Source organism: Tachyglossus aculeatus, chromosome 3 (genome assembly GCF_015852505.1).
Source record: "Tachyglossus aculeatus isolate mTacAcu1 chromosome 3, mTacAcu1.pri, whole genome shotgun sequence".
NCBI classification, from domain to species: domain Eukaryota; kingdom Metazoa; phylum Chordata; class Mammalia; order Monotremata; family Tachyglossidae; genus Tachyglossus; species Tachyglossus aculeatus.
In genome coordinates this window covers 18,697,334-18,721,431 of record NC_052068.1, presented here as the reverse complement: position 1 = coordinate 18,721,431, position 24,098 = coordinate 18,697,334, and the positions used below count along the sequence as shown (strand labels likewise).

At 47.2% G+C, this 24,098-nt stretch overlaps 2 protein-coding genes across 8 annotated transcripts in view; both read right to left on the bottom strand.

Annotated features, from left to right (window-relative positions):
* Window positions 1-1,852, bottom strand: part of ZFAND4 (zinc finger AN1-type containing 4) — an 80,551-nt gene extending 78,699 nt beyond the window's left edge. For all 3 annotated transcript variants that reach the window (XM_038744210.1, XM_038744211.1, XM_038744212.1), the window contains exon 1: window positions 1,779-1,852. The gene's annotated coding sequence lies outside the window, so the exon portion shown is untranslated. The remainder of the gene's footprint in view (window positions 1-1,778) is intronic.
* A 6,688-nt stretch (window positions 1,853-8,540) lies between these two features.
* Window positions 8,541-24,098, bottom strand: part of WASHC2C (WASH complex subunit 2C) — a 99,449-nt gene continuing 83,891 nt past the window's right edge. For 3 of the 5 annotated variants that reach the window (XM_038743304.1, XM_038743306.1, XM_038743305.1), the window contains 5 exons: window positions 22,217-22,279; window positions 21,636-21,848; window positions 14,837-15,460; window positions 12,478-12,658; window positions 8,541-9,035 (listed from right to left, as the gene is read on the bottom strand). In XM_038743304.1, coding sequence (XP_038599232.1) covers window positions 8,896-9,035; window positions 12,478-12,658; window positions 14,837-15,460; window positions 21,636-21,848; window positions 22,217-22,279 — 1,221 coding nt within the window. In that variant the 3' untranslated portion in view covers window positions 8,541-8,895. The remainder of the gene's footprint in view (window positions 9,036-12,477; window positions 12,659-14,836; window positions 15,461-21,635; window positions 21,849-22,216; window positions 22,280-24,098) is intronic. The other 2 variants (XM_038743307.1, XM_038743308.1) reach the window with 2 other exon arrangements.

The window sequence follows — 24,098 nt, the reverse complement described above, 5'->3', positions numbered from 1 at the left end:
TTTATCTATTCTGATGGGATTGACACCTGTCCCCATGTTTTGTTTTGTTGTGTGTCTCCCCCCTTGTAGCCTGTGAGCCCGTTGTTGGGGAGGGACCGTCTCTGCTGTTGAGTCGTCCTCTCCCAGGCGTTTATCAATCAATCAATTGTATTTATTGAGTGCTTACTGTGCGCAGAGCACTGTACTAAGCGCTTGGGAAGTACAAGCTGGCAACATATGGAGACGGTCCCTACCCAACGGTGGGTTCACAGTCTAGAAGGGGGAGACAGAGAACAAAACCAAACATACTAACAAAATAAAATACATGGAATAGATATGTACAAGTACAATAGAGTAATAAATGCGTACAAACATATATACATATATACAGGTGCCGCGGGGAAGGGAAGGAGGTAAGATGCGGGGGGATGGAGAGGGGGACGAGGGGGAGAGGAAGGAAGGGGCTCAGTCTGGGAAGGCCTCCTGGAGGAGGTGAGCTCTCAGCAGGGCCTTGAAGGGAGGAAGAGAGCCAGCTTGGAGGAGGGGCAGAGGGAGGGCACTCCAGTGTTGTGCCCGCAGTCGGCGCTCAATCAATCAATCGTATTTATTGAGCACTTACTGCGTGCAGAGCACTGTACCAAGCGCTTGGGAAGTACAAGTTGGCAACATATACAGTCCCTACCCAACAGTGGGCTCACAGTCTAAAAGGGGGAGACAGAGAACAAAACCAAACATGTATAACACAATAAAATAAATCGAATAGATATATACAAGTAAAATAAATAGAGTAATAAGTCTGTACAAACATATATACATATACACAGGTGCTGTGGGGAAGGGAAGGAGGTAAGATGGGGGGATGGAGAGGGGGGCGAGGGGGAGAGGAAGGAAGGGGCTCAGTGTGGGAAGGCCTCCTGGAGGAGGTGAGCTCTCAGTAGGGCCTTGAAGGGAGGAAGAGAGCTAGCTTGGCGGATGGGCAGAGGGAGGGCGTTCCAGCGTTGTGCCCGCAGTCGGCGCTCAATAAATCAATCAATGGTATTTACTGAGCGCTTACTGAGTGCAGAGAACTGGACTAAGCGCTTGGGAAGTCCAAGTTGGCAACATATAGAGACAGTCCCTACCCAACAGTGGGCTCACAGTCTAAAAGGGGGAGACAGAGAACAAAACCAAACATACTAACAAAATAAAATAAATAGAATAGATATGTACAAGTAAAATAGGTAAATACATAAATGAGTAATAAACCTGTACAAACATATATACATATACACAGGTGCTGTGGGGAAGGGAAGGAGGTAAGATGGGGGGGATGGAGAGGGGGACGAGGGGGAGAGGAAGGAAGGGGCTGAGTCTGGGAAGGCCTCCTGGAGGAGGTGAGCTCTCAGCAGGGCCTTGAAGGGAGGAAAAGAAGTAGCTGGGCGGATGGGCAGAGGGATTGGGGGCATTCCAGTGTTGTGCACGCAGTCGGCGCTCAATCAATCAATCGATGGTATTTATTGATTGCAGAGCACTGTACCAAGCGCTTGGGAAGTCCAAGTTGGCAACATCTAGAGACAGTCCCTACCCAACAGCGGGCTCACAGTCTAAAAGGGGGAGACAGAGGACAAAACCAAGCAGACCAACAAAATAAAATAAATCGACTAGATAGGTACAAGTAAAATAAATGGAGTAATAAATACGCACAGACATCTATACAGGTGCTGTGGGGAGGGGAAGGAGGTAAGATGGCGGGGGATGGAGGGGGGAGAGGGAGGAAGGGCTCCGGCTGAATGAGTGACTAGGCATGGCCGGGCGCTCACCTGCGGCAGCCCTCGGGCCCGTGGGGGGCGGGGCCTGGGCCTTCCTCCTCCTCCTCCTCCTCCTCGTCCTCCTCGTCGTCGTCCTCCTCCCCGCTGTCGCTCAGTCCAGTGCCTCCGCGCCGTCGCCGGGGCCCAGCTGCCCCCGGGCCCCGCCCGCCCCGCCCATCCAGCACGATAAGGCCACGCTCCGCTTCGGCTCCCCTTCGGCTCCGCTTCGGCTCCCCTTCGGCTCCGCTCCGGCCTCGGCTCCCGCTCGGCTCCGACCTCGGCTCCCCTTCGGCTTCCACTCGGCTCCTCTTCCGCTCGGCTCCGGCCTCGGCTCGGCTTCGGCTCCGACCTCGGCTCCGACCTCGGCTCCGCTTCGGCCCGGCTTCGGCCTCGGCTCCGCCTCGGCTCGGCTTCGGCTTAGCTTCGGCTCGGCTTCGGCTCCGCTCCGACCTCGGCTCCCCTTCGGCTCCCACTCGGCTCCGACCGGCTCCCCTTCGGCTCCCACTCGGCTCCGGCCTCGGCTCGGCTTCGGCTCCGACCTCGACTCCGCTTCGGCCCGGCTTCGGCTCCTCTTCCGCGCGGCTTCGGCCTCGGCTCCGCCTCGACTCGGCTTCGGCTTAGCTTCGGCTCGGCTCCGACCTCGGCCGAGCTTCGGCCCGGCTTCGGCTCCGCTCCGACCTCGGCTCCCCTTCGGCTCCCACTCGGCTCCGACCGGCTCCCCTTCGGCTTCCACTCGGCTCCGGCCTCGGCTCGGCTTCGGCTCCGACCTCGACTCCGCTTCGGCCCGGCTTCGGCTCCGCTTCCGCGCGGCTTCGGCCTCGGCTCCGCCTCGGCTCGGCTTCGGCTTAGCTTCGGCTCGGCTCCGGTCTCGGCCGAGCTTCGGCCCGGCTTCGGCTCCGCTTCCGCGCGGCTTCGGCCTCGGCTCCGCCTCGGCTCGGCTTCGGCTTAGCTTCGGCTCGGCTCCGACCTCGGCCGAGCTTCGGCTCGGCTTAGGCTCCGCTTCCGCTCCGTTTCGGTCTCGGCTCCGCCTCGGCTCGGCTTAGCTTCGGCTCGGCTTCGGTCTCGGCTCCGCTTCGGCTCGGTTTCGGCTGAGCTTCGGCTCGGTTTCGGTCTCGGCTCCGCTTCGGCTCGGTTTCGGCTTCAGCCTCGGCTCCGCTTCGGCTCGGCTTCGGCTTCAGCCTCGGCTCGGCTTCGGCTGCGCTCCGACCCGGCTCCCGCTCAACCTCGGCTCGGCCTTAGCTCGGCCCCTGCACGCGCTCGGCCCCGCCCCCCCCCGCCCTTTGTGACGCTCCCCCCACCAATCGGGGGGCCGCCCGCCGCCGCCGCCCTCCAATCAGCGCGCCAGAGGGGCGTGGCCTTGCCCTGCAGCGGGGGTGCGGCTGCGCAGGCGCACTCCGCACCGCGGGGGGAGGGGGTAGTGTGGCAGTTAGCGCTCCCCGCGCCGGACGGGGTCAAAGGTCATCCGCGGGGCTGCTGGGAAATGTAGTCCTCCCTTCAGCCGGGCGGCCCCCCCCTTTGCCCCTGGCCCACAGGGTGCGACGACACCTAATAATAATTACTATTATTAGGGTGTTTGTTAAGCGCTTAATATAATAACGATGGTATTTGTTAAGCACTTACTATGTGCCAAGCACTGTACTAAGCACCCCAAGACTCAGTAATATGCTCATTGTGACATGCTGGGCCCTCCATTCATTCAATCAATCAATTGTATTTATTGAGCGCTTACTGTGTGCAGAGCACTGTACTAAGCGCTTGGGAAGTACAAGTTGGCAACATATAGAGGCAGTCCCTACCCAATTCATTAAATAGTATTTATTGAGCGCTTACTGTATTCAGAGCACTGTACTAAGTGCTTGGGAAGTACAAGTTAGTTGGTAACATATAGAGACGGTCCCTACCCAACAACGGGCTCACAGTCTAGAAGGGGGAGACAGACAACAAAACAAAACATATAACAAAATAAAATAACTACAGGGTGCAACGCCACCTAATAATAATCACTATTATGGTACTTGTTAAGCATTTAATATAATAATGATGGTATTCGTTAAGTGCTTACTATGTGCCAAGCACCCAAGACTCCATAATATTTTCATTGTGATGCCCTGGGTCCTCCATTCATTCATTCATTCATTCATTCATCCATTCAATCGTATTTATTGAGCGCTTACTGTGTGCAGAGCACTGTACTAAGCGCTTGGGAAGTCCAAGTTGGCAACATCTAGAGACGGTTCCTACCCAACAGCAGGGCTCACAGTCTAGAAGCAGAAGACAGACAACAAAACAAAACATATAATAAAATAAAATAACTACAGGGTGCAACGCCACCTAATAATAATTACTATTATTATGGTATTTGTTAAGCGCTCAATATAATCATGATGGTATTTGTTAAGCGCTTACTATGTGCCAAGCCCTGTTCTAAGCGCCCCAACACTCCGTAATATGCTCTTTGTGATGCGCTGGGCCCTCCATTCATTCATTCAATCGTATTTATTGAGCGCTTACTGTGTGCAGAGCATTGTACTAAGCGCTTGGGAAGTACAAGTTGGCAACATATAGAGACAGTCCCTACCCAACAGTGGGCTCACAGTCTAGAAGAATAATGATGGCATTTATTAAGCACTTACTATGTGCCAAGCACTGTTCTAAGCGCCCCAAGACTCAGTAATATGCTCACTGTGATTCGCTGGGCCCTCCAGGATTCTTGTATTCATTCATTCATTCAATCAATCATATTTATTGAGCACTTACTGTGTGCCGAGCACTGTACTAAGCGCTTGGGAAGTACAAGTTGGCAACATATAGAGACAGTCCCTACCCAACAGTGGGCTCACAGTCTAGAAGAATAACGATGGCATTTATTAAGCGCTTACTATGTGCAAAGCACTGTTCTAAGCGCTGGGGAAGTTGCAAGGTGATCAGGTTGTCCCACGGGGGCTCCCAGTCTTCATCCCCATTTTACAGATGAGGGAACTGAGGCCCAGAGAAGTGAAGTGACTTGCCCAAAGTCACACAGCTGACACGTGGCAGAGCCGGGATTTGAACCCATGACCTCTGACTCCAAAGCCCGGGCTCTTTCCACTGAGCCACGCTGCTTCTCTGGTAGGAGGGAGCAAGGAGATTGAGATCTGTAAAGTCCCTTCGCTTCTCTGTGTGTTACCTCATCTGTAACACGGAGATTCAAACACCCCTTCTCCCTTTTACTTAGACTTGAACCCAACTCTGTGGGTTTTCTTTGCTATATCATTCATTCATTCAATCGTATTTATTGAGCGCTTACTGTGTGCAGAGCCCTGTACTAAGCGCTTGGGAAGTACAAGCGCTTAGTACAGTGGTCTGAACGTTTCTGTAGAAAAAAGATCTGGACAGCAGAGTGAAATACGGGCTGGACTAGGGAGAGACAGGAGACAGGGAAGTCAGCGAGGAGCGTGACTCAGTGGAAAGAGCCCAGGCTTGGGAGCCAGAGGTCATGGGTTCTAATCCTGTCTCCGCCATTTATCAGCTGTGTGACTTGGGGCAAGTCACTTCACTTCTTCGTGCCACAGTGACCTCATCTGTAAAATGGGGATTAAGACCGTGATTCCCCATGTGGCACAACCTGATCACCTTGTATCTACCCCAGCGCTTAGAGCGGTGCTTGGCACATAGTAAGCGCTTAACAAATACCATTGTTATTATTATTAATCGAGGCGGGAGAGGTTAACTGAGGTCCCCGATGCCAAGTGGCAGTGCCAGGGCTCTTTCCAAAGGTGCCCCGTCCCAGGGCTCTGCCTACAGATGTCGGGGTTGAGGCCCAGAACACATTAAACCAGGAATATCACCAAAAATAATGACTTCAGAGTTCAGGAAACACCTTGTTCGCCTGAATAAAGTCTTGTTAATGCTGTCTTATTTATTTACCTGCCCTGTAGTTCCTTATTGGGCCAACTTATGATTTAAATAGCTGCCTTAATACCTTATTAAATAAGCCCCCTTTTTCCCTCTCTTCCTCCCCATCCCCCCTGCCCTACCTCCCCCCCCCCCCCACCCCGCCACAGCACCTGTATGTTTGTACGGATTCATTACTCTATTTATTTTACTGGTACATATTTACTATTCTATTTATTTTGCTAATGATGTGCATCTAGCTTCGATTCTATTTGTTCTGACAACTTGACACCTGTCCACGTGTTTTGATTTGTTGTCTGTCTCCCCCTTCTAGACTGTGAGCCCGTTGTTGGGTAGGGACCGTCTCTATATGTTGCCAACCTGTATCAATCAATCGATCAATCATATTTGAGTGCTTACTGTGTGCAGAGCACTGTACTAAGCGCTTGGGAAGTACAAGATGGCAACATAGAGACAGTCCCTACCCAACAGTGGGCTCACAGTCTAAAAACCTTTAGAAAAAACCTACACTTCCCTGTAAAAAACCTATACTTCCCAAGCACTTAGTACAGTGCTCTGCACACAGTAAGCGCTCAATACAATTGAATGAATGAATGAAATAACTTGTCCCATCCTCTTTGACACCTGAACCACCTTCTTCAACTGCTCCCTCTCCAATGGTTCCACCCCCATTGTATCCCCCCCCACCAAAATCCTCTTTGATCCCACAGCATCGTCCAGTTAGCACCCCATCGTCCTCCAAACATCCTTTTCCAAACTCCCGGGAGTCGTTTCCACCGGCTGCGTCCACTTCCTCTCCTCGATCCCCTCCAACCTGGCTTCCACTCCCTCCGCTTCACAGATTCTGCCCTCTTTTAGGTCACCAATGACCTCCTTCTTGCCAAATCCAGTGACCTCTATTCCTTGACCTCTCAGCTGCCTTCAACACTGTGGACCACCCCCTTCCCCTGGAAGCGTCGTGGAACCTTGGCTTCACCAACACTGTCACCTCCTGATTCTCCTGTCTCTCTGACTGCTCCTTCTCAGTCTCTTTCGCAGGCCCTCCTTCTGCCTCCCACCCCTTAGGGGCGAGAGTTTCTTTTTCTTTCTTTCTTTTCCTTCCTTCCTTCTTTCTTTCCTTCCCTCTCCCTCCCTCCTCCCTCCTTCTTCCTTCCTTTCTCTCTCTCTCTTTCTTCTTTCTCTTTTTATTTCTCTCTTCTTTCTTTCTTCCCTACCTTCTTTCTTTCCTTCCTTCCTTCTTTCTTTCCTTCTTTTCTTTCTTTCCTTCATTTCTTTCCTTCCTTCCTTATTTCTTTCCTTCTTTCCTTCCTTCTTTCTTTCTTTCCTTCTTTCGTTCTTTCTTCCTTCCTTCCTTTTTCTTTCTCTCTCTCTCTCCCTCCCTCCCCCCTCCCTCCTTCCTTCTTCTTCCTTCCTTCCTTTCTCTTTTTTCTTTCTCTTTCTTCTTCCTTTTCTTTCTCTCTTTCTTTTCTTTCTTCCTTTCTTTCTCTATTTCTTTCTCTCTCTCCTTCCTTCTTTCTTTCCAAGTTGTTGCCAACTTGTACTTCCCAAGCGCTTAGTACAGTGCTCTGCACACAGTAAGCGCTCAATAAATACAATTGATTGCTTGATAGATTGAGAGTCCTGCAAGACTCCCCTTCTCTTCTCTCTCCATGCCCACTCCCTTGGAGAACTCCTTCACTCCCTTGGGGTCAATCAACTACCACTACTTAGGCTACTGAAATGTCGTCCTATGAAAAACAAAAATAGGACTGGATTTTGCAGTGACATTTCGTCTTCCTTTTAGCTGAGAGAGGAACCACTGAGTTACGGTAATTGAAGCGGTGGCAGTGAATGAGTTATTATTCTACTTATTTTATTAATGATGTGCCTATATAATTATTTATTTATTTTGATACTGTTGATGCCTGTTTGGCTTTGTTTTGTTGTCTGTCTCCCTGCTTCTGGACTGTGAGCCCGTTAGCCCCCCTCTCCACCCCGCCCCCATCTTACCTCCTTCCCTTCCCCACAGCACCTGTATATATGTATATATGTTTGTACATATTTGTTACTCTATTTATTTTACTTGTACATATCTATTCTATTTATTTTATTTTGTTGGTATGTTTGGTTTTGTTCTCTGTCTCCCCCTTTTAGACTGTGAGCCCACTGTTGGGTAGGGACTGTCTCTATATGTTGCCAACTTGTACTTCCCAAGCGCTTAGTACAGTGCTCTGCACACAGTAAGCGCTCAATAAATACGATTGATGATGATGATGACTGTCTCTGTTGCCCAGTTGTACTTTCCAAGCACTTAGTACTGTGCTCTGCAGATGGTAAGCGCTCAATAAATACAATTGAATGAATGAATGGATGACTAGAAGAGAGGCCAGAATTGAGCCTCGAAGGACTCTATTTATTAGTTTATTAAATTTAATATTATTTATTTTTACTTATTATTTACCATTTAATATTATTTAATATTTAAATAACTTAGCTATTAATAGATAACTATTTAATATTATTTACTATTTATTAAATATTACTCTATTTTACTTGTGCATTTCTATTCTATTTATTTTATTTTGTTAATATATTTTGTTTTGTTCTCTGTCTCCCCCTTCTAGACTGTGAGCCCACTGTTGGGTAGGGACCGTCTCTATATGTTGCCAACTTCGACTTCCCAAGCGCTTAGTACAGTGCTCTGCACACAGTAAGCGCTCAATAAATACGATTGATTGATTGATTGACTGACTCCCAGACTTACTCTGGAGGAGTCCTTTGCTTCTCCCACTCAAGGTCACCTAAGTTTGAGGGACCACTAAACCATGAAAAAAAGCAATTTCTGTACCCCCTTAGGACAAACCGACAAACAAGTCAATGACAGACGACGGCAATGAAACGGTTTTCACCACTTTATATTTCACCATTTTAATTACACCAGTGATTTTTCTCTCTGTAGTTCTGTTCTATAAAGGAAATTATACTCTACATAATAGATTACATAATTCCATGGACCGCACAGGCTAATTCTCTATCTGCGTATGGACAAAACAGCGATTCAGATATTCTATTGTCTTTCCTCTTGCATTATTAAAGCTTGATTAAGACTAATGCGCAAAGTTACGGACGCTTCAGGGGAGGATGGTCGTTCCAATATCTGTTTTTCTTACTCCATTTAAAAAGCACGATGGCAGCGCTATCAGGCCACCCGCATAGAGTTCACCGCTTCTTTTCTGCCGGGTCCTCTGCACCTGCCCTACTGGCCTCCAAAGACGTTCAGGGGATCGTCAAATGTACTAGAGGCCTTGCTTTCTGATTTGGTTTCTGCTGCAGACTGTGCTGAATGGCCTTTGGGTTTGGAGGTCTTGACCTGGCTGCTAGACGAGAAGATATCATCTTTTTTTAAAAAAAAAACACGGTGGGAGAGAGAGAGAGAAAGGATATTTCAGCAAAAATAAGAAAAGCGGATGCCAAAATCTAATATCACACCCAGAAACGCTTGCCAAGAACACATTATTGATAAAGTATCCCAGCATTTGCCTATGACATTACCACAGGGTGAATTGCATTTGTGCGTTCTTTTAGTATTGGATTTAGCAGGACCAGGCAATTAAAACAAGCTGCTAAAAAGAAACAAAACAGACATTTTCGGTTTCTCTTTGAAGGCCACTAGTTTTCAGAGGCTTTTCTGGACCAGGAGGTTGAGATCTAGATCTACTTTGGAGAGAAAGTAGTATATTCATAGCATTTATTTGCCCTTTACTTCATGCAGATCAGTGTCCTAAGTGCTGGGAAAGAGTATTATGGTGGAAATTAGACTTGGGCATGGAGAAAGGCTATTTCTCCTAAATCTCAATTACTGACAGGGAAGTGAACTCTGACAGTAAACATTTACCCCCAGAGGAGGAATCTTTTCTTAGGAAAACATCCCCCACATGAGATGAGAAGCATCGTGGTTTAGTGGATAGAGCCCGGGCTTGGGAGTCGGAGGTCGTGGGTTCTAATCCCGGCTCCGCCACCTGTCAGCTGTGCGACTTTGGGCAAGTCACTTCACTTCTCCGTGCCTGTTACCTCATCTGTAAAATGGGGATTAAGACTATGAACCACACGTGGGACAACCTGATCACCTTGTATCTACCTCAGCGCTTAGCAAATAGTAAGTGCTTAACAAATACCATCATTATTATTATTATTATGTGTGGCCTTAATACAATAATAATAATGGTGGCATTTAATAATAATACAATAATAATGGTGGCGTCCTCTCCTGGTTCTCCTCTTATCTCTCCGGTCGTTCTTTCTCAGTCTCTTCTGCAGGCTCCTCCTCCCCCTCCCATCCTCTTACGGTGGGGGTTCCCCAAGGTTCAGTGCTTGGTCCCCTTCTGTTCTCAATCTACACTCACTCCCTTGGTGACCTCATTCGCTCCCACGGCTTCAACTGTCATCTCTACGCTGATGACACCCAGATCTCCATCTCTGCCCCTGCTCTCTCCCCCTCCCTCCAGGCTCGCATCTCCTCCTGCCTTCAGGACATCTCCATCTGGATGTCCGCCCGCCACCTAAAGCTCAACATGTCGAAGACTGAGCTCCTTGTCTTCCCTCCCAAACCTTGTCCTCTCCCTGACTTTCCCATCTCTGTTGACGGCACTACCATCCTTCCCGTCTCACAAGCCCGCAACCTTGGTGTCATCCTCGACTCTGCTCTCTCATTCACCCCTCACATCCAAGCCGTCACCAAAACCTGCCGGTCTCAGCTCCGCAACATTGCCAAGATCCGCCCTTTCCTCTCCATCCAAACTGCTACCCTGCTCATTCAAGCTCTCATCCTATCCCGTCTGGACTACTGCACTAGCCTTCTCTCTGATCTCCCATCCTCGTGTCTCTCTCCACTTCAATCCATACTTCATGCTGCTGCCCGGATTACCTTTGTCCAGAAACGCTCTGGACATATTACTCCCCTCCTCAAAAACCTCCAATGGCTACCGATCAATCTGCGCATCAGGCAGAAACTCCTCACCCTGGGCTTCAAGGCTGTCCATCCCCTCGCCCCCTCCTACCTCACCTCCCTTCTCTCCTTCTACTGCCCAGCCCGCACCCTCCGCTCCTCCACCACTAATCTCCTCCCCGTACCTCGCTCTCGCCTGTCCCGCCATCGACCCCCGGCCCACGTCATCCCCCGGGCCTGGAATGCCCTCCCTCTGCCCATCCGCCAAGCTAGCTCTCTTCCTCCCTTCAAGGCCCTGCTGAGAGCTCACCTCCTCCAGGAGGCCTTCCCAGACTGAGCCCCTTCTTTCCTCTCCCCCTCGTCCCCCTCTCCATCCCCCCGTCTTACCTCCTTCCCTTCCCCACAGCACCTGTATATATGTATATACGGTTGTACATATTTATTACTCTATTTATTTATTTATTTTACTTGTACATTTCTATCCTACTTATTTTACTTTGTTGGTATGTTTGGTTCTGTTCTCTGTCTCCCCCTTTTAGACTGTGAGCCCACTGTTGGGTAGGGACTGTCTCTATGTGATGCCAATTTGTACTTCCCAAGCGCTTAGTACAGTGCTCTGCACATAGTAAGCGCTCAAAAAATACGATTGATTGATTGATTGATTTATTAAGCGCTTACTATATGCAGGGCACTGTTCTAAGTGCTGGGGAGGATACAAGGTGATCAGGCTGTCCCACGTGGGGCTCATGGCCATAATCCCGATTTTACAGATGAGGTAACTGAGGCCCAGAGAAGTGAAGTGACTTGCCCAAAGTCACACAGCTGACAATTGGCAGAGCCGGGATTTGAACCCATGACCTCTGACTCCAAAGCCCAGGCTCTTTCCACTGAGCCACGCTGCTTCTCCTGCAGATACCAACTTTATCATTATTATTATTATTATTATTATTGGAAAACACAGGTCTGGGAGCCAGAAAACTTGGATTCTAATCCCACTCTACCAGGTATCTGCTTTGTGACGTTAGGCAAGTCATTTAACTTCTCTGTGCCTCCGTTTCCTCATCTGTAAAATGGGCATTAAATCCTACTCCTTCATACTTCATTCAGTTGTGCATATTGAGTGCTTACTGTATGCAGAGTATCTCCCCCCTCCATCCCCCGCCTTACCTCCTTCCCTACCCCACAGCACCTGTATATATATGTATATATGTTTGTACATATTTATTACTCTATTTATTTATGTATTTAACCTGTACATATCTATTCATTTTATTTTGTTAATATGTTTTGTTTTGTTCTCTGTCTCCCCCTTCTAGGCTGTGAGCCCACTGTTGGGTAGGGACCGTCTCTATATGTTGCCAACTTGTGCTTCCCAAGCGATTAGTACAGTGCTCTGCACACAGTAAGTGCTCAATAAATACGATTGATTGATTGACTGATTGATTGCAGAGCACTAAACTAAGTGCTTGGGAGAGTGCAATACAACACTAGATACACTCCCTGCCCACAGTGAGACTGTGAGCCCATGCGGAACAGGGGCTGTGTCCAACCTGATTCACTCACACCTACTCCAGAGCTTAGAACAGTGTTTCGCCCATGGTAAGAACGTATCAGGCGCTTAGTACAGTGCTCTGCACACAGAAAGCGCTCAAATACGACTGAATGAACAAGTTCCATAATTGATATTATAATTAAACGTAATTATAAAGAATTATAACTAAGGATCACATCTCCCAATTTTTTTGTAACTCTCCGACTCTGTATACTCTGCACAAAGTGCTCACTACATACCTCTGATCACCCGACTGACGGAGATGCAGAAATGAGTGGAAAGGAAAAATTTTACCTGTCCTCGATAGTTCCTTTGGGATTTAGATATATATAGTCACTTACCCATATCGTCGTCAAATATTGACTTGGACTCCACTTTCTTTTTTGACTTCTTGTCTTTTGGTTTTACGGTTAGGTCTGCAAATATATCAATGTTATCATCGAATAGGTTTGAGTCCAACGCTTTTTCCTTCTCTTTTGTTTTATGTGAAGGCTTAATTGCTTCCGTGGCAAATATGTCATCCTTGGCGAAAAACCAAAAAAGGGCAATATTAAAGTCCATTTCTTTTTTGCATAAAATTCTTAATGTACCAAAAGAGTGAAGTACAGATTGCAAAAAGTCCAATTGGCAACCTGTCACGTGCACCCAAACTAGCCAATGGCGGAGACTGTGTTGGAGAGGAAAAACTGATTTTGGAAGCATTTTGGAAACGCTTCCCTACCCCTGAAACCGGGACCTCATCAAGACTCCTCTGCCTTGGAGCATCCCTAAGGAAGGAGAGCCCTCCAGCCAGTTGAAATGGATAAAAGCCTTGCTCAAATAAACCAAAAAATAATAGCCTCTCAAACTTGATTTGGTCCTCTCTAAAACCACAACCGATGGAATATCGTATCTGATATTCTGGGCAAATTTCAGAAACCCGGAAATGACATGTGGACAACGGAGAATTGTGATTATGGGTTAGGCATTCGGGGCCAGGGGTTATTACTATTATCATTAATAATTACTAATAATAAGGGCTTAGTACAGTGCAAGCGCTTAGTACAGTGCTCTGCACACAGTAAGCATTCAATACGATTGATTGATTGATAATAATAGTATTTATACTATTAATAATAATAGTATTTGTTAATCACTTACTTTGTGCCAGGCACTGCACTAAGCGCTGGGGTAGCTACAAGCAAATTGGATTGGACACAGTCCCTTGTCCCACGCGGGACTCACGGTCTCCATCCCCATTTTACAGTTGAGGCAACTGAGGCTACAAGCAAATTGGATTGGACACAGTCCCTTGTCCCACGCGGGACTCACGGTCTCCATCCCCATTTTACAGTTGAGGCAACTGAGGCCCAGAGAAGTGAAGTGACTTGCCCAAGGTCACACAGCATACAAGTGGTGGAGCTGAGATTAGAACCCATCACCTTCATCCCTGGGCTAGACTGGAAGCTTGTTGCTGGCAGGGAATGTGTCCGCTAATCCTGTTGTGCTGGACTCTCCTGGGCGCTTAGTACAATCCTATGCACGCAGTAAGCGCTCAATAAATAGCTTTGATTGATTGATGGATTTGGACCAGGGCTCAGTTCCCACGTGGGGGCGGGGAGAGGTTTAGGAAGTGCAATTACATAATGTTGTTGTTTTTTTTTAATGGTATTTGTTAATACCATACCATATTATGTGTTTATTACGTGCCAGGCACTGTTCTAGACCGTGAGCCCACTGTTGGGTAGGGACTGTCTCTATATGTTGCCAACTTGTACTTCCCAAGCGCTCAGTACAGTGCTCTGCACACAGTAAGCGCTCAATAAATACGATTGATTGATTGATTGATTGATACTAAGTGCTGGGATAGATACAAGGTTGTCCGGTTGATACAGTCCCTGTCCCACACGGGACTCACAGTCTTAATCCCCATTTTACACATGAGATAACCGAGGCCCAGAGAAGTGAAGTGACTTGCCCAAAGTCACAGAGCAGACAGGTGGCAGAGCCAGGATTGGAACCCAGATCCTCCGTGCTCTATCCACTAGGCCACACTAATTCAACAGTTGGGCTCCTGGGCCGCTTCATCACCACCACTGCCAGAACCTCTCACCAATCAATATATTGATCACTTAGTATGTGCACAACACTATCCTAAGCGCTTGGAAAAGTACAATAGAGTTGGCAGACATGGTCCCAGCCCACAAGGAGCCGAAAGTCTAGAGGGAAAAGACAGAAATCTAACTTCTGAGATTTTTATAATGGAATTTTCCTGATCAGCCCCCGGAAATGGGTGACCTCGGGTGGGAGAAGCAGAGGCCTCTCCCTGAGTAAGTGGGAGACCCTCAAGGTTCAGTTCTGGGTCCCCCATTTTAGTTTTCATCTACCCTCACTCCCTCGGAAAACTCATTCACTCCCACGGCTTCAACTACCATCGCTTCGTGGTTCCTCTCTCAGCTAGAAAGGAGATGAAATATCATACTGGAATATCCGCTCCTATTTAGGCTGTTCTTAGGAAGACTTTTCAGTTGCCAACATCTGTAGAGGGTGGTTCACTCCTCCCTTAGACAAACTGACAATCGTTCCTCACCAAGGCAAGCCAACCACCTCATTACAACATTTACCGCGAGTCCAAGATGTGACAAATAGCCAAACAAGCCACCTGTCCAATTTTCCCTCACAAACACACACACACACTCGGCCCAGCCGAAGCAATGTTACCTCAAAAATATCTTGGGGTTTAGATGCGAGATCCCGTTCCCCCACGGGTTTCGCCCCCTTCTTGGCCTTCTGACTCGCAAAGATGTCATCTTCGTCCTCCAGAAGAGGCACGGGATTAGCTTTTTTAGTCGACTTCTGCTTGACGGACAGAAAGAGATCGTCGTCGCTCCCCGGATCGTCCAAAACAGGAAGGAACGCTTTCTTTTCATCACCTTTCCCCGGCTGAGTGGCCACCAGGCTCTCCGGTGATTTCTCCTTGGCTTTCGCTTGCCCCAGCGGCTTGGACACCGGCCGCTCGGCAAAGAGGTCACCGGAACCGAAGAGGTGCTCCTCCACGGCCGGCCCCGGAGATTTTGCCGAAGAGACCGTGCCCCTGCCAGGCGCCGGCTTGGCGTCTTCTGCTAAGGGCGGCAGAGTCGCCTGGGCCTTTTCCCAATCCCCCTTTCGGCTCGGGTCCCTGGTGAGTCGCGGCTTCACCTCTGCAGAGGCGGACTTCTCCTTGGCCCAAGGTGGAGGGGGTCCGTCTCCCCCGTTCGCGCCCTCTGCCTCGCCGGATTCCCGAGCAGCCAGCCGGCGGGCGGCTCGGCTCTGCGGCCTGCGCTTTCCTCCCACTCGGATTCGGCTCTGGAGGGGCAAAGAAGTTCTGCTCAGCCCAGGAAGGATAATAAGAATAACAACCGTGACACTTGCTAAGCGCTTACCATGTGCCGGGCTCTGGACTGAGCGCTGGAGTGGATACAAGCCAAGCGGGTTGGACACAGTCCCCGTCCCATGTGGGGCTCACAGCCTCAATCCCCATTTTACGGACACTGTGATAACTGAATGTGATCGCTGGCTGACGGAAGAAGGGATTTCAAAAGATCACCGCGTTCAGCCCCATGTCAAAAGAACGGCAGCATCAAAACCGGCTGAGCCGGATGGCTCTCTCTCCTAATTTTGAGGATTTTCACGACAGGATAATAATAAATAATGATGGTATTTGTTAAGCGCTTACTATGTGCCAAGCACTGTTCTAAGCGCTGGGGGAGATACACGGTAATCAGGTTGTCCCACATGGGGCTCACAGTCTTCATCCCCATTTTTACAGATGAGGTCACTGAGGCACAGAGAAGTTACGTGGCTTGCCCAAGGTCACACAGCACACAAGTGGCGGAGTCGGGATTAGAACCCACGACCTTCTGCCTCCCCCGTCCGTGTCCGTGCTCTATCCACTATGCCATGCAGACAACCAATCAACATAGAGTGCCTGGGAGACTACAACAGAGTTGGTAGACACATTCCCTGCCCACAATGAGCTTACAGTCTAACAATAATAACTGTGGTATTTGCTAAGTGGCTTACTATGCGTTGGGCACTGAACTAAGCGCTGGGGTGTACACAAGCAAATCGCGTTCATTTATTCAATCAATCATACTTATTGAGTGCTTACTGTGTGCAGAGCACTGTACTAGGCGCTTGGGAAACCTGAGCTCCCCAAAGTGACCCTTCCCCCTTTTCCATCCCCCTCGCTCTCAACCCTCTCCGCTACTCTCCCATCCTTCCCAGCAGTATCTTCAGATGAGCTCTCCTCCCACCTCTCAAGTGCTACTCCATCCACCTTGCTTCACACCCCATTCCCTCTCATTGTATGAAAACTCTCGCCCCTTCCCTCCTTCCCTTCCATCTTCAACCGCTCACTCTCCACTGGTTCCTTCCCCTGTCTTCAAACATGCCCACGTCTCCCCCATCCTAAAAAAACCCCTCTCTTGACCCCACCGCCCCTTCTAGTTATCGCCCTATCTCCCTCCTACCATTCCTTTCCAAACTCCTAGAACGAGTCATCTACAATCGCTGCCTCGAATTCCTCAGCTCCTTATCTTCCCTCCCAAACCCTGCCCTCTCCCTGACTTTCCCATCACTGTAGACGGCACTACCATCCTTCCCGTCTCACAAGCCCGCAACCTTGGCGTCATCCTCGACTCCGCTCTCTCGTTCACCCCTCACATCCAAGCTGTCACCAAAACCTGCCGATCTCACCTCTGCAAAATCGCCAAGATCCGCCCTTTCCTCTCCATCCAAACAGCTACCCAGCTCGTTCAAGCTCTCATCCCATCCCGTCTGGATTACTGTATCAGCCTCCTCTCTGATCTCCCATCCTCCTGTCTCTCCCCACTTCAATCCATACTTCATGCCGCTGCCCGGATTGTCTTTGTCCAGAAACGCTCTGGGCATGTTACTCCCCCACTCAAAAATCTCCAGTGGCTACCAATCAACCTACACATCGGGGAAAAACTCCTCACTCTCGGCTTCAAGGCTGTCCATCCCATCGCCCCCTCCTACCTCACCTCCCTTCTCTCCTTCTCCAGCCCAGCCTGCACCCTCTGCTCTTCTACCGCCGCTAACCTCCTCACTGTGCCTCGTTCTTGCCTGTCCCGCCGTCGACCCCTGGCCCACATCTAACCTCTGGCCTGGAATGCCCTCCCTCCGCACATCCGCCAAGCTGGCTCTCTTCCTCCCTTCAAAGCCCTACGGAGAGCTCACCTCCTCCAGGAGGCCTTCCCACACTGAGCCCCCCTTTTCCTCTCCTCCTCCCCAATCCCCCGCCCTCTGTCCTACTTCCTTCCCCTCCCCACAGCACTTGTATATATTTGTACAGATTTATTACTCTGATTATTTTACTTTTACATATTTATTATTCTATTTATTTTGTTAATGATGTGCATATATAGCTATAATTCTATTTATTCTGACAATTTTGACACCTGTTTAAATGTTCTGTTTTGTTGTCTGTCTCCCCCTTCTAGATTGTGAGCCCATTGTTGGGTAGGGACCATCTCTATCAGTTGCCGACTTGTACTTCCCAAGCGCTTAGTACAGTCCACTGTACACAGTAAGCGCTCAATAAATACGATTGAATGAATGAATCAATACAAGTCCACAACATATAGAGATGGTCCCTACCCAACAACAGGCTCACAGTCTAGAAGGGAGAGACAGACAACAAAACAAAACAAGTAGCCAGGTGTCAAAGCTGTCAGAATAAATACGACTATAGCTATATGCACATCATTAATAAAAATGGAGTAGTAAATATGTACAAGTAAAATAAATGAAGTAATAAATACGTGCAAATATACAGAAATTCTATGGGGCCGGTAAGGGGGTAGAGCAGAGGGAGGGAGGGGGGGTGATGGGGAGGGGAGGAGGAGAGGAAAAAGGGGGCTTAGTCTGGGAAGGCCTCCTGGAGGAGGTGAGCTCTCAGTAGGGCTTTTAAGGGAGGAAGAGAGGTAGGTTGTCCCATGTGGGACTCACAGTCTCAATCCCCATTTTACAGATGAGGTCTCTGAGGCCCAGAGAAGTGAAGTGACTTGCCCATGGTCACACGGCAGACGAGCAGCAGAGCCAGGATTAGAACCCATGACCTTCTGACGCCCAGGTCCGTGCTCTATCCACTAAGCCATGCTGCTTCAAGATGGCTTTCCCTCCTAATTTTGAGGATTTTCACAAAAGGGGACATTCAAAGGCATTTATTGGATGCTTACTGTGGGCAGACCACGAAGGGATTGGGGAAATAAAACACAGCAGTCGATAGACATATTCCCTGACACAGTGAGTTTTACTCCCTAGAGATTGTAGATTCAAGTACATTTTTTAGGACTGTACTCAGCCTTCTCTGGATAAAGGAGTTTACTTTTAATCAATCAATCAATCGTATTTATTGAGCGCTTACTGTGTGCAGAGCACTGTACTAAGCGCTTGGGAAGTACAAGTTGGCAACATATAGAGACAGTCCCTACCCAACAGTGGGCTCACGGTCTAGAAGGGGGAGACAGAGAACAAAACCAAACATATTAACAAAATAAAATAAATAGAATAGATATGTACAAGTAAAATAAATAGAGTAATAAATATGTACAAACATATATACATATATAACCTTACCCTGTCCAAACGTCTCGGAAATAATAATCATTTTTGAGTACCTACAGGATGCAGAACAAGTTCTAGTAGGAGATATACTTCCTGGTGTAATGCATGGAGTACAGACCTGAAGTCAAAAGGTCACGGGTTCTAATCCCGGCTCTGCCACATGTCTGCTCTGTGACCTTGGGCAAGTCACTTCACTTCTCTGTGACCCATTTACCTCATCCGAAAAATGGGGATTGAGACTAAGTCCCGTGTGGGATGCGACTGTATCCAACCCAATTTGCCTTAGTATAGTATCACCCCAGTGCTTAGTATAGTGCCCAGCACATACTAAGTGTTTAACAAATGCCACTATTATTGTATTATAATAAATAAAAAATGTTACCATTATTATTAATAAATTAGAAAAAGTGAAAGTACTGAGCGGTACCCTTTTGGAACTTAAAAATGGCAATGCATGGTCAGCTATAAGAGGTGAGTGAAGAGTAACTCTTTATGAAAACACACGTAGCAAGTTGATAAGTATTTACGGGTCTAAATATACCTCCACAACTAAAGCTATAGACATAGTGATACATGTGAGCTCTGCACATAGTAAGCGCTCAATAAATACGATTGATGATGATGATGATGATTATGTGAGCCCCACGTAGGACAGGGATCATGTCCAATCCGATCTGCTTGTATCCACCCCAGTGCTTAGTACAGTGCACACCGTTAGCACTGTATGTAGGTATGTACCTGTATATATGTATGTATGTTTGTACATATTTATTACTCTATTTATTTATTTTACTTGTACATATTTATCCTATTTATTTTGTTAATATGGTTTGTTTTGTTGTCTGTCTCCCCCTTCTAGACTGTGAGCCCGCTGTTGGGTAGGGACCGTCTCTATACATTGCCAACTTGTACTTCCCAAGTGCTTCGTACAGTGCTCTGCACACAGTAAGCGCTCAATAAATACGATCGAATGAATGAATATGGGAACATAGTAAGTGCTTAGCAAGTATCATAATAATGATTGTTATTATAATTATTAAGTACTGTTCCCTGGCTCCGACTATTCAACAGAATGTTCTCTGCTGTTAATTGTGAACCAACTGAGCTGGGGAAAAGTCAACTAAGGGCAGCACCAAGTGGGATTCAACCCCAAAATGTTTAATTTGGTTTCTTGGTGCTGGTGAAATATCCATGGATTAGAAACGAGAGTAACTGGAATCAGTTTAGAGAGATGAGGCAGTTACTTCCACGATGCAATGTGAACTATTTCATGTTTTTACATCATTTATTGTATAGTTATTTCACCTTGAGCTGTGTTTTCCTGAAACAACGACAAACTCAGATGTTTAATAATAATAATTATGGAATCTGTTTAAGTGTCTTGTACAAGAGAAGCAGCATGGCCTAGTGGAAAAAGCACAAGCCTGCGAATCAGAGGACTTGGGTTCTAATCTTGGCACCGCCACTGGCGTTTTGTGTGACCTTAGCAAAGTCACTTCACTTCTCTGGGCCTCAGTATTTTCAACTATAAAATGGTGACTCAATACCTGTTCTCCTTCCTACTTAGACTGTGAGCCCCATGAGGAACAGGGACCGTGTCTAACCTGATTCACCTGTAACTATTCCAGTGCTTAGAACAGTGCTCAATGCTGAGAAAACGCTTAACAAATACCATAAGAAAGTCATTCATCGGTAAAGTTGGGACTTGAATGTGCAGTGATTACTACCCCATGACTAGTAATTGCACATATACCCCATGACTAGTGCTTTGCACGTAGTAAGCGCTTAATAAATACCATCATTATATGTGACAGTGATCTCTGGGCAGAACCACCAGAGAATTCAACAGAAATAGTTTAATTGTTCCTAAAGATTTAAATGCTTACTGTCCTAAAATCATTAAGATTTTTGGCCCTATCCCTAGTTGCCATCAAAAAATGAAAAGAAAAAGACTTCCCCACTCAAAACCAATCCCTATAAATTCTATTTTCTTGATATATGTGGATGGGACTGGCACTTCATTTTGCTCGAGTCCTTCATATTACAGATTTTCCAAAGGCGGTGTTAAAATTATAGGAAAGAATGAACACTTTCTCAGGAAAAGGAGGCACTGATGTTCTTAAGAGTGATGATTTCATCAATTTCATCTACTTCATTTCATTTCTTAAACACTTCTGGCAGAGAGAAGAACTGTGTGGAAAAAAATAACCCAAAATAAAATACTAAAAATTGATCTGTCTATAAAGACCAACCAGCTGGTAGGCTAGCGACCAAGAAACTCTTGACTTAGAACAGTGCTCTGCACATAGTAAGCGCTTAATAAATGCCATCATTATTATTATTATTGACTCTCTGCAGGTGGATTAGATTGAAGATTATCCTTGCACTTCCACCAGGGATTGTAAAACGGTTGTGGGCAGGGAATGAGTCTGTTATACTACACTCTCGCAAGCACTTTTTTTTTTTAATGGAATTTGTGAAGTGTGACCGTGAGCCCGTAATCGGGTAGGGACCATCTCTATATGTTGCCGACTTGTACTTCCCAAGTGCTTAGTACAGTGCTCTGCTGCCGACTTGTACTTCCCAAGTGCTTAGTACAGTGCTCTGCTGCCGACTTGTACTTCCCAAGTGCTTAGTACAGTGCTCTGCACACAGTAAGAGCTCAATAAATATGACTGAGTGAATGAAGTGCTAACTATACGCCAAGCACTGTACTAAGTACTGAGATAGATAGACGGTAATCATTTTGGGCACAGTCCATGTCCAATATGGAGTTCATGGTCTTAATTTCCATTTTATGAGTTAACTGAGGCTCAGAGAAATGAAATGACTTGCCCAAGACATCCGAGGAGGTAAAAACACATCCAAAAAGTCAAGCAAATCTCATCACCTTGTTCGCACTCTGTAAGGTATCTGCTTGGGCTGGGTGATCAAAACTCACTCCGGGCTCCACACCGCTGCTTCCTGGCGATGACGCCTCTTGACTCAGGATTTTATCTGGTTCAGATGGAGGCAGGCTCAATCCCGGGAAAACAGGTTTGGCTCCAGGGATTTTGGGAGCTGCTCCAGGCATTAAGGCAGCTGGGTTAATAGCTAAATTTGCCTAAGGAAGAAAACGGAATGTTATGTCCCATTTCCTCTCCCTAACACGCAGAGGGACGTCAGTGACTGTGACGACAGGGATCGAGCAAATTTGACAAGTGCGGGGCTGAAGAGGAAAGAAAACCCAGAGAGGCAAGCAATAGCTCCAGACGTTGCCCAGATTTAAACGGAAAGTGAGAGACCGACAGCCCGCGATCGTTGTCGCAGTGATAAGGGAAAGGTGCAGTGTTCAAGAAGCAACAGCTGAGGAGAAAAATGCATCTTGGAAAAGTGCCCGGGAGCGGCTGGAAAGGAGACTGAAAATTCCCGAAGGATTGAAGATGCCGTGAGGCAGTCGATTAAAGTTTCAAAGATGTAATAAATAATTACTTGTAGTTTTCCAATCCTTGAAGAACGTTCTTTTGTTTTAAATGGAGCGGGGCCCGGAGAATCCTGTGTGAAATTACACTTGATTAAAAATGGTTTGGAGACACTGGACGGTAATCTTCACCCGGATGGGAAAAATCGGGGGCAATTTTATTTGTTACCAGGTGATCAATGGCAGCTATTCTCTGCTCAGTGGCGTATCAAGAACCCCGTTGATCTGAACTGGTCTGAAGATCTCTAGAAATGTCTCGCTCAACACCACCATCTCAATTTCTTAGTTCATCATCATCATCATCAATCATATTTATTGAGCGCTTACTGTGTGCAGAGCACTGTACTAAGTGCTTGGGAAGTACAAGTTGGCAACATATAGAGACAGTCCCTACCCAACAGTGGGCTCACAGTCTAAAAGGGGGAGACAGAGAACAAAACCAAACATACTAACAAAATAAAATAAATAGAATAGATATGCACACGCAAAATAAATAAATAAATAATAGTTGCTTCTTGTTCTCCCTTCTACTCAGACTATGTGGGACAGGGGCTGTGTCACTAATGCTTAGATCAGTGCTTGACACCTTGCAAAGTGTTTAACAAATACTATGATGATCCCGAAGATTGCAAATACTGGCAAAGGTTCACACAAAGGAAAAGCTCAGGACCCACCACCTGAGGTTCAGAGGGTGGGACAGTCATGGGCTGATCGGTTTAGGGGAAGACCACTGGGGAGGATGTCTATCCTAAGAGTATCATAGCAATGCAGGGCAAACATATAATAATAATAATAATAATAAAAAAGGTATTTGTTAAGCCCTTACTATTTGCCAAGCACTGTTCCAAGCCCTGGGGTAAACACAAGATAGGTTATGTTCCTCCGACGGGTGAAAGTCCAGACCAATAGCCACTTGCACCCTATCATCATCAATTGTATTTATTGAGCGCTTACTATGTGCAGAGCACTGTACAAAGTGCTTGGGAAGTACAAATTGGCAACATATAGAGACAGTCCCTACCCAACAGTGGGCTCACACCCTATCCCCAGAGGCTCAGCTTCAAGAAGACGTGTCCACCGCACTGCCAGAGGAAAACGCCCTGCTCCGGAAGATTCCTAGAAGTCCGTGTCGGTTCTGGGAATAACCTGCGGATTTGGGCGTGGCCCGGGTGGTAGAGGGCAGGAGCCTGGGTGGAGGCAGCCAAGCCCAAAGGTGAGCCGGGAGCTAATCCAGTTTTGTGGAAGGCCCAGGGCTGACCAGACCTCTGTTTCTCGACCTGCATCTTGGAGATTGAGCCAGAACAGAAAATATTTGGAGTTAAGAGGCAAGGCCCACCCATTCTAGGTTCTTTTGGATGTGACTCCACGGAACACTTCCAGGGCTCTTGAGATGCAATGTTCTTTGGAGGTCTCTTTGGACAGACATTCACTCGACCAGAAATTAATTCCTTCTCTCTCTCTCTCTTAATTTAATTTAATTTTTTTATGGTATGGCATGTTTTAAGTGCTTACTACTACTACCAATAATAATAATAATGATGACGGCATTTATTAATAATAATAATGATGGCATTTATTAATAATAATAATGATGGCATTTATTAAGCACTTACTATGTGCAAAGCACTGTTCTAAGTGCTGGAGAAGTTACAACCATCATCAATCGTATTTATTGAGCGCTTACTATGTGCAGAGCACTGTACTAAGCGCTTGGGAAGTACAAATTGGCAACATATAGAGACAGTCCCTACCCAACAGTGGGCTCACAGTCTAAAAGGGGGGAGACATAGAACAAAACCAAACATACCAACAAAATAAAATAAATAGAATAGATATGTACAAGTAACCTTGTACAAGTTACGAGGTGATCAGGTTGTCCCAAGTGGGGCTCAC